Source organism: Myotis davidii, unplaced genomic scaffold, assembly GCF_000327345.1.
Source record: "Myotis davidii unplaced genomic scaffold, ASM32734v1 scaffold129, whole genome shotgun sequence".
Taxonomy (NCBI): Eukaryota; Metazoa; Chordata; class Mammalia; order Chiroptera; family Vespertilionidae; genus Myotis; species Myotis davidii.
Window position 1 is genome coordinate 290,714 of NW_006383019.1, and position 13,554 is coordinate 304,267.

The 13,554-nt window shown below is 38.8% G+C and overlaps 1 protein-coding gene across 3 annotated transcripts in view; it reads left to right on the plus strand.

The window, feature by feature from the left end:
• Positions 1-13,554, plus strand: part of NCOR1 (nuclear receptor corepressor 1) — a 242,871-nt gene that overhangs the window by 124,589 nt on the left and 104,728 nt on the right. For all 3 annotated transcript variants that reach the window (XM_015558355.1, XM_015558356.1, XM_015558357.1), the window contains exons 12-14: positions 2,584-2,762; positions 3,281-3,335; positions 3,987-4,088. In XM_015558355.1, the coding sequence (XP_015413841.1) occupies positions 2,584-2,762; positions 3,281-3,335; positions 3,987-4,088 (336 nt within the window). The remainder of the gene's footprint in view (positions 1-2,583; positions 2,763-3,280; positions 3,336-3,986; positions 4,089-13,554) is intronic.

Consider the following 13,554-nt stretch of genomic DNA (forward strand, 5'->3'; position numbering starts at 1 on the left):
CTACAAGGGAATACCCATACGACTGTCAGCTGATTTCTCAACAGAAACTTTGCAAGCCAGAAGGGAGTGGCAAGAAATATTCAAAGTGATGAATGCCAAGAACCTATAACCAAGATTACTTTACCCAGCAAAGCTATCATTCAGAATTGAAGGTCAGATAAAGAGCTTCACAGATAAGGAAAAGCTAAAGGAATTCATCACCACCAAACCAGTATTATATGAAATGCTGAAAGGTATCCTTTAAGAAGATAAATAATTTGATGAAAAGAATAAACTGGTGATTATAATAGAATCAGGGACATAGAAAGGGAGTGGATTGACACTTCTCCGGGGGGAAGGGGTGTGGGAGGTGCCGGAAGAGACTGGACAAAAATCATACACCTATGGATGAGGACAGTGGTAGGGGTAAGGGCAGAAGGTGGGGTGGCAACTGGGTGGAGGGGAGTTATGGGGGGAAAAAAGAGGAACAACTGTAATAATCTGAACAATAAAGATTTAATTTTAAAAAAAGATTTAATACAATCCCCATCAAGATTCTAAAGTCATTTTAAAAATAAATTACACACAAAAAAAATGATCAGATTTGTATGGAATCCCAAAAGATTCTGAATAGCCAAAAGAATTCTGAGAAAAAAGAAAAAAGCCGGAGGTATCATACTACCTGACTTCAAATTTTACTATAGAGCTACGATAATCAAAATAGCATGGTGTTCACAGAAAAGCAGACACGCAGACAAGTGGAACAGAATTGAGAGGCCAGAAATAAAACCACATGTATATAGGCAAATAATTTTTGACAAAGGAACCAAAACACACAATGGAGAAAAAAAAAGTCCCTTCAATAAATGGTGCTGGGAAAATTGGAAAGCAACATGCAGAAGAATAAAACTAGATTACAGTTTTTCCCCATCTAAAAAATTAATTCAAAATGGGTCAAAAATCTAAATATAAGATCTAAAAGAATAAATGACATAGAAGAAAACATAGGTACTAAACTTATGAATCTTGGTCATAGAGAATATTTTATGAATTTAACCCCAAAGGCAAGGGAAGTAAAGGGAAAAATAAATGAATGGGACTATATCAAACTAAAAAGCTCTTGCACAGCGAAAAAACCTGCCAACAAACAAAAAGGCAACCAGCTGAATAGAAGATAAGGGGTTAAAATTCAAAATCTACAAAGAACTTATGCAATTCAACACCAAACAGAAAATAATCCAATTAAAAAATAGGCAGAGGACCTGAACAGATACCTCTCCCAAGAAGACATACCAAAGGCCAACAGATATATGAAAAGATGTTCAACTTAACTAGCTACTAGGGAAATATAAATCAAAACGACAGTACCACCTCACACCTGTTAGAATGGTTGTTATCAACAAGACAGGTAATAAGTGTTGGAGAAAAAGAAACCCTCATTCATGACTAGAAAACAGTATGGTAGTTCCTCAAAAAATTATAAATAGAGTTAACATATGATCCAGCAATTCCTCTCCTGGATACCTCCCTGAAAAACTCAAAAACAATTATTCACAAAGATGTATACACTCCTATGTTCACTGCAGCATTATTCACAGTGGCCAAGGCATGGAGACAACCAGAGTGTCCTTCCATAGAGGACTGGATAAAGAAGATGTGGTTCATATATGCTATGGAATACTAGTCAGCCATAAGAAAAGATGAAATACTGCCATTTGTGACAACATGGTTGTATCTTGAGAATATTATACTAAGCAAAATAAGTCAGTTAGAAAATCTAAGAACCGTATGATTTCACTTATGTGGGATATAAAACCAAAATTTATAGACACATACAACAGTATGGGGTTACCTTAAGTAAGGGAATAGGGAGGTAGTAAAGGGTAAGGGAAGCCAAATATATAGTGATGAAAGATGATTTGACCTTGCGTGGTGGGCACACAATGCAATATACAGATGATGTGTCATAGAAATTTATCTTGAAACATATATAATCCTATTAACCAATGTCACCCCAATAAATAACTTAAAAAAAATAAACCCTCTTCTCAATTTGTAGTATTAGATTATAACAAATACTAGAGGCCCAGTGCACAGATTTGGGCACCGGTGGGGTCCCTTGCCTTGGCCTGTGGGATTAGGCTCTTTGACATCCCCTGAGGGGTCTTGGATTGCGAGAGGGGGCAGGCCAGGTCGAGGGACTCCACTGGTACACAATTGGGGCCAGGGAGGGACCGTGGGAAGGCTCCAGGGCATGTCCAGCCATCTCATCCAGTCCCAATTGGCCGGGCCCCAGCAGCAAGCTAGCCTACTGGTCAAGTGTCTGCCCCTTGGTGGTCAGTGCGCATCATAGCAACTGGTCAAATGGTCAGACACTTAGCATATTAGGCTTTTATTATATAGGATATGTGTACTCTGACTCTTATTCATTGAATGGATACTTATTAGATATTTGAGTAATTACTACATTCTAGATTTATGGTATATACTACTATTGTCATTGAACTACATATGTATGTGGGTTTTTGTTTTTTTAGTATATATTAAGACAGTCTGTGACCCTCTTTAGATTTTATTTTATGTAAACTGCATTTTTTTTTCCAGAATAATGAGAAACAAATGCGGCAGCTCTCTGTGATTCCACCTATGATGTTTGATGCAGAACAAAGACGGGTCAAGTTCATTAACATGAATGGGCTTATGGAGGACCCCATGAAGATTTATAAAGATAGGCAGTTTATGAATGTTTGGACTGACCATGAGAAGGAGATCTTTAAGGACAAGTAATTTAAATTTTAAATTCTTATCCACTTGAAGCTTACATAGTTAGCAAAAAACAGCTCCCCGTTTTGGCATTTGAATTGATACTGCAACGTAGAGAATATAGATTTGAGGTGTTCTTCCCATAAGTTTATAGGTGGAAATATAGGTAACAGATAAGAACTGGGGTTATGAAGTCAGGTTAAGAGAGGTACCCAAACATGGGTGGTATCTGAATCATCTGGGGGTGCTTTTTAAAAGTACAGATTTCTGTGCTCTATCATAGACCAGTCCAGTCATTTCCTGGTGGATGGTGCACAGGAATCTGTGCCCTTTAAAAGGTTCCAGTGATATTACAGTTGTTCCTCAGGTAGGCAGCTAGGAACCACTGGGATTTAGTTGGTACATATTTCTATTCTTGAGGTTTGCGCGCGCGCACACACACACACACACACACACACACCCACACCCCTCCGCTTTTGAGTTGTTAAAATGTTTGTCTGTGTGTGTGTGTTGTTGTTGTGTGTGTTTTTTTATGCAGGTTTATCCAGCATCCAAAAAACTTCGGACTAATTGCATCCTACTTGGAAAGAAAGGTGAGAAATGGTTGGCATTGAGAATGTGTATAGTTTTTGATGGTTGCTACTTTGAAATTTTATGCTCTAATACCCAAAAATAGTTAATGGCATCTGATTGTTGCAAAGGGCTTGCTACAGAAAAGATTTTCATGTGATTAATATAGTGATATTTACAATTATATGCTCACAAATCCTTAGCACAGAACACAGACTGATAATATTCATGGTTAATGAAAATAACCTGATTTTGTATTTTTCTAAAAACACATAGATTACAATGCTTTTTTAACCTCATTAAATTTCTAATTATAATACCATGGTCCTGATTTTTCCTGAATTTTTTCACAGTGGGTTGAATGCAGTGTTTTTGGGGAAAATATTTAAAGAGACAATTTGAATGTTTATATATATGCAGTAAGAATAGGAATTTAGTGACTGATTAATAAGAAAGTTGTTGAATGTTTCTGATAGTTCCTAGTATTTTTTATGTAATTTATATTGCCCATTAAAGTAGTAGACATAAAATGTACATTTTTAGAGTCCAGCTACGTTATGTGTGTTTCATCTCAATTTATACCTTGAGAAAACCAGAAATTTTCCTCAAAAGTGTTGATTTTTTAAAAATTTTAATTCATTGGATTCTCAAAAATATTTCTTTTTTACTTATAGAGTGTTCCTGATTGTGTTTTATATTACTACTTAACCAAGAAAAATGAGAATTATAAAGCCCTAGTTAGAAGGAATTATGGAAAACGCAGAGGACGAAACCAGGTGTGTTTCAATACTGTATGGAAGATGTTTCAGGGTTGGTGTAAACAGGAAGATGAAATTGTTATAATAGGAGCTTTGTACTTAATAACGTGTACTTTAGGGATTGGCGTTTCTATTAAATTAATTAGGATATTATGAACATGTTTTGATTGTTTTGAAGTTAAGCTATATATTTTTAAGTGTTATATTTTTTATTTTGAATGTATTTTAAGTTTCTAGTATGAGAAACTTATTAATTAATGAGAAAAGTTTTATAATTCCATGTCATCTAAATCGTGCATGTCAGTGTTAACAATAATAATGTAATTAAATTTGAGACCCTTAACACTTTATTTACTATATCATCTTTACCAGTCCTTTGTTTGAGGAAGGGACAGGTAGGAGAGAGAGAGAGAAATACAGCATGGTAACCAGAGTGGCGGATTTTATTTCATTTTGGGAGATTAGATAGTTTAAATCTTAAAAAGCACTTGAGCCCTAGCTGGTGTGCCTCAGTTGGTTGGGTTTTGTCCTGTGCCCCGAAACATTGCCGGTTCGATTTCCATGTGCCCGGGTCTCCTGGTAGAGGGCGTGCAGGAGGCAGCTGGCTGATGTTTTTCTCCCTCTCCTTCTTCCTCTGTCTTGAAAATAAATTAAAAATATATATATATATTAAAATTAATTAATTAATTAATTACCTCAAAAAAAAAGTACTTCACCTAAAAAGATAGTTTTTAATACAATGTAGTATATGTTTTCACAGTTGCAACTCAGTTACTTCTTCCAAAATACTCAGCAGCTGTCACAGCTTATGTATGCTTTACCAGTGAGACTGTTGGGATAATGCAATCACCTGTTACCCTCCACACCCGGATACAAGTCGAAACATCGAATTGTATGCATGAACTTGGACAGCTGCTGACTGTTTATTAGCATTCCTAAATTTCTTAATGGTTTCTGTACACAGCTACCCTGTCTTCCTTTGTCTCTTTGGTCACCAGATACAGGTTGACACAGTTTTTTCATTATTAATAGTCGTAACTTTTGTGTTTTCTGGGTCATTATTTCTTAAGAACACTACCTCATAAGATGTAATTACATATTCTTCGAAACTTATTTCTTGGTCAAAAAAAGTATAGGGAGTGTATCCTGAGTCAACTGTGTGAAATGCTGCTAGAGGTTGTCAGCTGAGGTGACCTTGATAGGCATTTTCAGTGCATTGGTGAGGGAGTCAGAAATAAGATTATAGTGAACTGAAGGGGATATAGAAGGTGTGGAAGTGGCAATAGTATTAGTGTAGCCTTGTTTGTAAGATTTGCTCATAAAATAAAACAGAAATGGGTGGCAGGCCTGATGGGGGTAAGAAGGGAGGAAAAGAGTATGCTTGTACATGGGACTGATAGTGTAGAGTCAAAGAGATAGATGCTTGTAGAGCCCTGTAAAGATTTATGAACTGAATGGCAGCAAATTGAATGTTGGTAGTGAGATAGGAAACACTGTTCCACTAAAGGAGCCAGGGCTTTCCCCCTGCTTCCCACCAGCAAAGTGGAACCAAGGTCCTTTTGCAAGAGTTGCTTGAGCCTATCTACGTTTTCAAAAAGTTTCAGCTACAAATTTTTTAAAATAGCTTTACTGGTATTTCTAATTATGAACTACTATTTGTAACTTTAATTTTATATTTAGAAATTGTGTATGTTACTGTTTAAATTTTTTTAATCCCAGGAAATGTAAAGGGATAATTTGATGTTTATTATACCTTATCAATGCTAGATTAACAGTGTCTTGCTTGTGATAAAGGGGAAAGCTCTAGTGACAGGGAGTGTCTCTGTTTACTCTGAAACATTTGTCTTCTAAAGTTATTTGGGGTACTACTTCACTCTTTTGTGGCACACTTGCCTTGTTAGGTTTTAGCCATATTAGTGTTTTCCTCTGCACATTCTTGTTCTATGTGATAGCACCCTTAGCATATCCCCAAGTGCATTTGCAGAACTGAGATTTTCCATATGTATCCTCATCTTGACCCGACCCTTAGGAGGCTTGCCCCAAGTAGGTTCAGTTTGGGTTTGGTCAGCCCTCCAACAATTCTAGTCCTGCTCACTATCACTTTTAGGTTACCTTGAAGATTTTCCTTCTAGTTTTATAGTTTTTTGGTTGTTTCACTGGAAATTTGTGAAAGGAGGAGGTTAATAATGGACTTAAACCACCATCTCAGACCAAAAGAATCTTATCTCTGTTTCTTAATTGCTTGTGTACTAGTACTTCATTTCATTTGTGTGAAAATAGATGGACAACTTTTCAGAAATTAGGTGGTATTAGTTTAATATAGTACGGAATGAGCCCTAGCCGTTTGGTTCAGTGATTAGTGGTTTGGCTCATGGACTGAAAGATCATGTTTGATTCCGGTCAAGGGTAAGGCATACCCAGTTTGTAGGCTTGATCCCCAGCCTGGTCGGGACCCAGGTGGGAGGCAGTCAATCGTTGTGTCAGTGTTTCTTTATCTCTCCCCTTTCCTTCTACTCTCTCTAAAAAAAAATCAGTGGGTAAAATATCCGCGGGTGAGGATTAACAAAACAAAACTATAAAGATAACTGAATGACATTAGAACTGATACCAAATAAGAGAAGAATCCATTGGACTTTTAAGCAGAAGTATAATATCAGATTTTAGTTGTGACAGACCGTTCTGACTGTTCTATTGAGGTTAGATTTGTGAGGCAAGGGAATAGTGGGGAGAACAGTTAAGAGATTATTTTAATAATCCCAGTGGCTTGGACTTGGCTATAGTTGGGTGGTGAAGAGAACTTATCAGTTTCTGGTATATATTTAAAGGGTTTTGCTGATGGTTTGATTGTGGGGGAATGTGAGAAAAACAGTTATCAAAGATAATCCAAGTTTTGGTTTATGGAGGTGCCATTTACTGTGAAAGGCGTGGATGAAGGAGGAACAGGTTTTGTAGGAGGAGCAGATTTCAGGACATGATAAAATTCAAATACCTGCTGGATATCCAAGTGGAGCTCTAATGTACACAGTTAGCTATATAACCTTGGAGTTTGGGAAAAAGGTTGGTTTGGAAAGAATAGAATGTACTATATAGAAAACACTTTTAAAAATATCTAGTTATAAGTTAAGAATTTTTAAATTCATGTGTCTTGATTTTACCTTCTTTATCTTAATCTGGTGGATATATCATAGAGATCCAACTAGTTTGAAAAGTCTCTTTACTGGTTTATTATCCAATCAGGTTTGAATCACTAGGTAATCCCAGAGTGATTAGGGCACATTTATTTCAAGACTGTAGAGCTCCACTGAAGCACGTTCCATTCTTTCAGTTTTTGTCTGCCTCTCCCTTCCCCCACTCCTCTTACCCATAGTAAACTATTGACGGAAAGATTCCAAGGTTGTGAGCTTGGATTTTTAACCTATTATTGCCATAAAGTAACTTGCTTATTATTTACAAGAGGCCCGGTGCACAAAAATCCTGAACTCGGGTTGGAGGGGTGTCCCCTCAGCTTGGTCTGCACCCTCTTGCAGTCCGGGAGCCCTTGGGGGATGTCCAACTGCTGGGGAGCGGGCCTGAACCAGCAATTAGACATCCTTAGCCCTGGCACTGCCGCTGTACTCTCCAGCCGTGAGCCTGGCTTCTGGCTGAGCGGCGCTACCCTGTGGAGCGCACTGACCACTAGGGGGCAGCTCCTGTTGAGCATCTGCCCTCTGGTGGTCAGTGCACATCATAGCGACCGGTGTTTCCACCGTTTGGTTGATTTGCATATTAGTCTTTTATTATGTAGGATTCTGAAAGTGAGTTTTTAATCTCAGAATCATAAGGAAATTAGACAGGTAATCATATTTTTGTTAAAAATTGTGTTCAGAAATCATTATTGGCAAAAGAGTAGACTCTTCTCTCAAATTGCTGTTAGATACTGCCCAATCCACCTTTACAGTTCAACTTATTAGCATCCCATGATGAGAATGAGTGGTTTATTATAAATTTTAGTTGAAGACATTAAGAATTGGAAACCAGAAGCCTACTCTTAAATGCTATTATTTGAAATCTAGAATTATAAATGATACTAGAGGCCCATTGCATGAAGATTCGTGCAATAGGCCTTCCTTCCCCTGGCTGCCAGCACCGGTTTTCCTCTGGCACCTGGGACCCAGGCCTTTGGTCCGGCCGCAGCGAGGCTATGCTTCTCCGCTCCAGCCGCAGCGAGGCTTGGTGTCTCCACTCAGGCCACAGCGGAGATGCAAGCCTCTTCAGTCTTCAGTTGTCTTCAGTCTTTGCTGGGGCCGGAGCCTTCAGTCTTTGCTCTGCGCCTGTGTATGCAAATTAACCCGCCATAGTTGTTGGGTTAATTTGCATACTCATCCTTTGGCTGGTGGGCATAGCAGAGTGCCACCAATTTGCATGTTTCACCTTTATTAGTGTAGATGCCCAGTAATTTAATTCTATGTATAACATCTATAATAATAAAAGCATAATATGCTAATTAGACTGGACAGCCAAACAAACTTCTGGCGATCTTCCAGACGAAGCCGGGGCTGCGAGGGCTTGAGGCAAGCCACCATGGCAGCTAGGGCTGAGCCCCGTGCATGAATTTCGTGCATCAGGCCTCTAGTTTTGTTAGAAGAAAATATTTTTTCTTTCCAGTGTAAACTATTTAATAAGTCTGTTACTGTGTGGATAGGATTATTATGGTACCTGCTAGTGACCTATGCAAAAGCAAGTCATTGTTTAGGGACCACATTCTTCATTTCCAGTACTTGAATACTTTTTGCAAGAACTTGTACTCTTCCATTATGTTGACAACATATTCCCTTTTATATCAGCATGTGTTTTCTTGGCCTTATTATTTATTTATTTAAAATATTTTTTAAAATTTCAATTACAGTTGATATTCAATGTTATATTAGTTTCAGTTGTACAGCATAATGGTTAGATATTTATATAACTTACAAAATGATCTTCCTGATAAGTCTATTACCCACTTGGCACCATACAGTTATTACAGTATTATTGACTATATTCCCTATGCTGTACTTAACATCTCTGTGATTATTTTGCTGCTGCCAGTCTGTACTTCTTAATCCCTTCACCTTTTTCACCAACCCCCAAATCTCCTCCAATCTGGCAATTGTCAGTTTGTTCTCTGTATCTGTGAGTTTTTTCTCTTTTATTTGTTTGTTTATTTTGTATATTAGATTACACATGTAAATGAAATTATATGCTGTTTGTCTTTCTCTGTCTGACTTGACTTTTCATAAAACCCTCTCCCTCCATCTGTCGTGTCGAAAATGGTAAGAGTTTAGTTCTTTTTGTTGGCCAAGTAATATTTCATATACACCACATATTCTTTATCCAGTCCTCTACTAATGGACACTTAGTTTGTTCCCATAATTTAGCTATTATAAATAATGCTGCAGTGAACATAAGGGTACATATATCTTTTTAAATTAGTGTTTTGGATATCTTTGGATCAATACCCAGAAGTAGGATTGTTAGATCATATGGTAGTTACTAGTGGCCTGGTGCACAAAATTCATGCCCATTAAAAGGGAATTAACTAGAGGAAATATTTTAATATTGCTATTTGACCTCTATAATAAAAGTGTCAGGTATGAAAGAAAATAAGTAAAATGTATATGAAAATAATATATAAATTTATCTCCCGCGGGGACATACCGTCAAGTCCTCACTAGCACCCATGGGGTCCCAGTGTCAAGTCCCGTGGATGCGGTGAGACCCAGAGTTTATCAGCCGTGGGCAAACTATGGCCCGCGGGCTGGATCTGGCCCATTTGAAATGAATAAAACTAGAAAAAAAAAAAGACTGTACCCTTTTATGTAATGATGTTTACTTTGAATTTATATTAGTTCACACAAACACTCCATCCATGCTTTTGTTCCGGCCCTCCGGTCCAGTTTAAGAACCCATTGTGGCCCTCCAGTCAAAAAGTTTGCCCACCGCTGGTTTAAGTCCTGGGTGTGGGTATCTGGCTCTCTTCTCCCTCCGGTCAGAGTCGGCGGCACCCTTAGGGATGCAGTGCCAAGTCCTGCTGGTGCTGAGACCTAGAGTCAAGTCCCTCCCCAACCACACACACCTCGCTGTGCACGCACACCTGCCCACCCGCATGCACCTCTAAATCGTGCGAGACCCAGACCTGCCAGTACCCGTGGGAACGCACCATCAAACCCCTCCAATACCCGCGGGGATGCAGCATCAAGCACACGCCAGTGCCATGCGGGATTTCCATGAGTCCTGGAGTCCTGCCTCATGGGCTGGGCCGCATGGGACTCTCCCAATGCACCTCCTGACCAAAGTCCCTGCTGGCGCTGGTCAAGTCCCCACTGGCACCCGAGGGGATGCAGTGTCAAATCCCCGCCCACCCACGTGGGCCTTGCCATGCATGCAGCCCCGCCCACCCGCGAGCACTTGCTGTGCAAGCAGCCTTCTGGTGATTGTTCGTTATGGTGTGACTGCATGACGACCACAGACTTTTTATAATATAGGATATTTTTAATTTTTTGAGGAAACTATACTGTTTTTCATAGTGGCTGCACCAGCTTATAATCTCACCAACAGTGCAGGAGGGTTCCATTTTCTCCACATCCTGGCCTACATTGTTGTTTGTTGATTTATGATGATAGCCATTTTGATAGGTGTGAGATTGTATCTCTCTAGTTTTCATTTGCATTTTTCTTATGATTAGTAATGTTGAGCATCTTTTCATATATGTATTGGGAATCTATATGCCCTCTTTAGAGAAGTGTCTAATTGGGTCCTCTGCCCATTTTGTAATCAGATTGTTTTTTAGGGGGTTGAATTGTGTGAGTTCTCTATAAATTTTGGATATTAACCCCTCATTAGATGTATCATTGGCAAATGTCTTCTTCCATTGATGGTTCTCTTTTCATTTTGTGATGGTTTCCTTGGCTGTGCAAAAACTTTTTAGTTTGACGTAGTCCCATTTGTTTATTTTTGCTTTTGTTTCCCGTACCCAAGGAGACTCATATTCAAAAAGACATTATTAAGAACAGTGTAAAAGAATTTACTGTCTATGCTTTTTTTCTAGGAGTTTATGATTTCGGATCTTACATTTAAGTCTTTAATCCATGTTGAGTTTATTCTTATATGTAGTGTAAAAAAGTGATAAGTGTTTCATTCTTCTGCATTTGTATGTCCAGTTTTTTTTTCAACACCATTTATTCAAGAGACTGGCTTTACCCCATTGTATATTTTTGCCTTTTTGGTCATAGATTAATTGATCATACAGATGTGAATTTATTTCTGGGTTGTCTGTTATGTTGTATTGATCTGTTTGTCTCTTTTTTATTCTAGTATCATGCTGTTTTGATTGCTATAGCTTTGTAGTATAGTTATGAGGTAGCATGATAGCTCCAACTTTATTCTTTTTCAAGTTCACTTGGCGTATTTGGGGGACTTTTGTGGTTCCACATAAATTTTAGAGTTATTTGTTCTAGTTCTGGGAAAAAATGCCATTGGTATGTTGGTTGCTTTGGGTAATGTGGACATTTAATGATGTTAATTCTTCCTATTCATGAGCATGATATATGTCTCCATTTATTTGTGTCTTTTTAAAAAAATATTTTCATTGATTATAGAGAGGAATGAAGAGGGAGAGAGAGATAGAAACATCATTGATGAGAAAGAATCATTAATCAGCTGCCTCCTGCATACCCCCTACTGGGGATCGAGCCCGCAACCCAGGCATGTGCCCTTGATCGGATTTGAACCTGGGACCCTTCAGTCTGCAGGCCATCACTCTATCCACTGAACCAAACCAGCTAGGGCTATTTGGGTCTTAATTTCTCTCTCTGATAGTTTGTAATCCTAATATATAAAAAGCCAGGGGCTATCACGAATGAAGCAACTGGATGGATGACCGAACAGCAGGCTGCGTGGGACGACCAGGCAGGCAGGCAGGCGGTTAGTGAGGGACGACAAAACAACTAAACAGCAAACTGCGTGGGGCGACCAGACCAGCAGGGGGGGGTAGTTGAGGGTTGTCCAGGCCAGTAGGGGCGGGCAGTAAGGGGCGACCAGGCTGGCAGCGATGTGGGGGACAGTTAGGGGTGACCAGACTGGCAGAGGGGGGCAGGAGGGGGTGATCAGGTAGGCAGGCAGGTGAGCAGTTAGGAGCCAGTGGTCCTGGATTGTGAGAGGGATGTCTGATTGCCAGTTTAGGCCTGATCCCCTGAATCGTGCCTTAACCGGCAGTTGGACATCCCCCAAGGGGTCCCGGATTGGAGAGGTTGCAGGCTGGGCTGAGGGGACCTCCTCCCCATGCACAAATTTCGTGCACTAGGCCTCTAGTTGATTTATAAAAATGCAGCTGATTTCTGAATATTATTTTGTATCCTGCTAAGTTAGTGAATTCATTTTTCAGTTCTAGTAGTGCTTTTGGTGGTATATTTGGGGTTCTCTATGTACTGTGTCATGTCATCTACAAATAACGACAGTTTTTACTTCTTCCTTTGTAATTTGGATGTCTTTTTTTTCTTTTCGTCTGATTGCTGTGGATAGGACTTTCAATACTATGTTGAAGAAAAGTAGTGAAAATGGAAATTCTTGTCTTATTCCTGATTTTAAGGAAAACACTTTTAGGTTTTCCCTGTTGAGTATGTTACCTGTGGGGTTTGTCATATATGGCCTTTATTATGTTGAGATATATTTCCTCTATTTCCACTTTGCTGAGAGTTTTTTTTTTTTATCATCAATGGGTGCTAGATTTTGTCAAATGCTTTTCCACATCTGATATGATCATGTGATTTTTAGCCTTCATTTTGTTTTTGTGGTACATCACATTGGTTGATTTGCAGATGTTGAATCAACCTTTTCCCCAGTGGCCTTGATCAAGGTCTTTAACGTATTGCTGAATTCTGTTTGCTTATATTTTTTGAGGATTTTTATATCTATGTTAATCTGGGATAATTGCTATTACCTTTATTGCCTTCATGATGGTGTTTTTTGGTGATTGACAGCTTTCAGTCTTCAGGAAAATAATATCAAATTCATTTGGTTTAAAGGCATTAGTTGTTAATATGTTTTGATAAGATAGACATAAGATATTTTCTACTTATTTCCTGAAGTATTTTTAAGGAAAAATTCAGTGGTGAGGTAGTACTTTATGCTTTCTGCTTTTTGTATACTTTTAGTTAACTATAGCTGCTTGATCTTAAATGTAGTTGTTTTTTGTTTTGGCAGCTTCATTGTCTGAGAAGTGGGAATTTCTTTATCAATTTTCTAAAGACTTGAGCATTTTAACAAATATAAATATACTAGCTCTAACTGGTTTGCCTCAGTGGATAGAGCATCGGCCTGCAGACTGAAGGGTCCCAGGTTCGATTCCGGTCAAGAGCATGTACCTTGGTTGTGGGCACATCCCCAGTAGGGAGAGTGCAGAAGGCAGCTGATGGATGTTTATCTCTCATTGATGTTTCTGACTCTCTATCCCTCTCCCTTCCTCTTT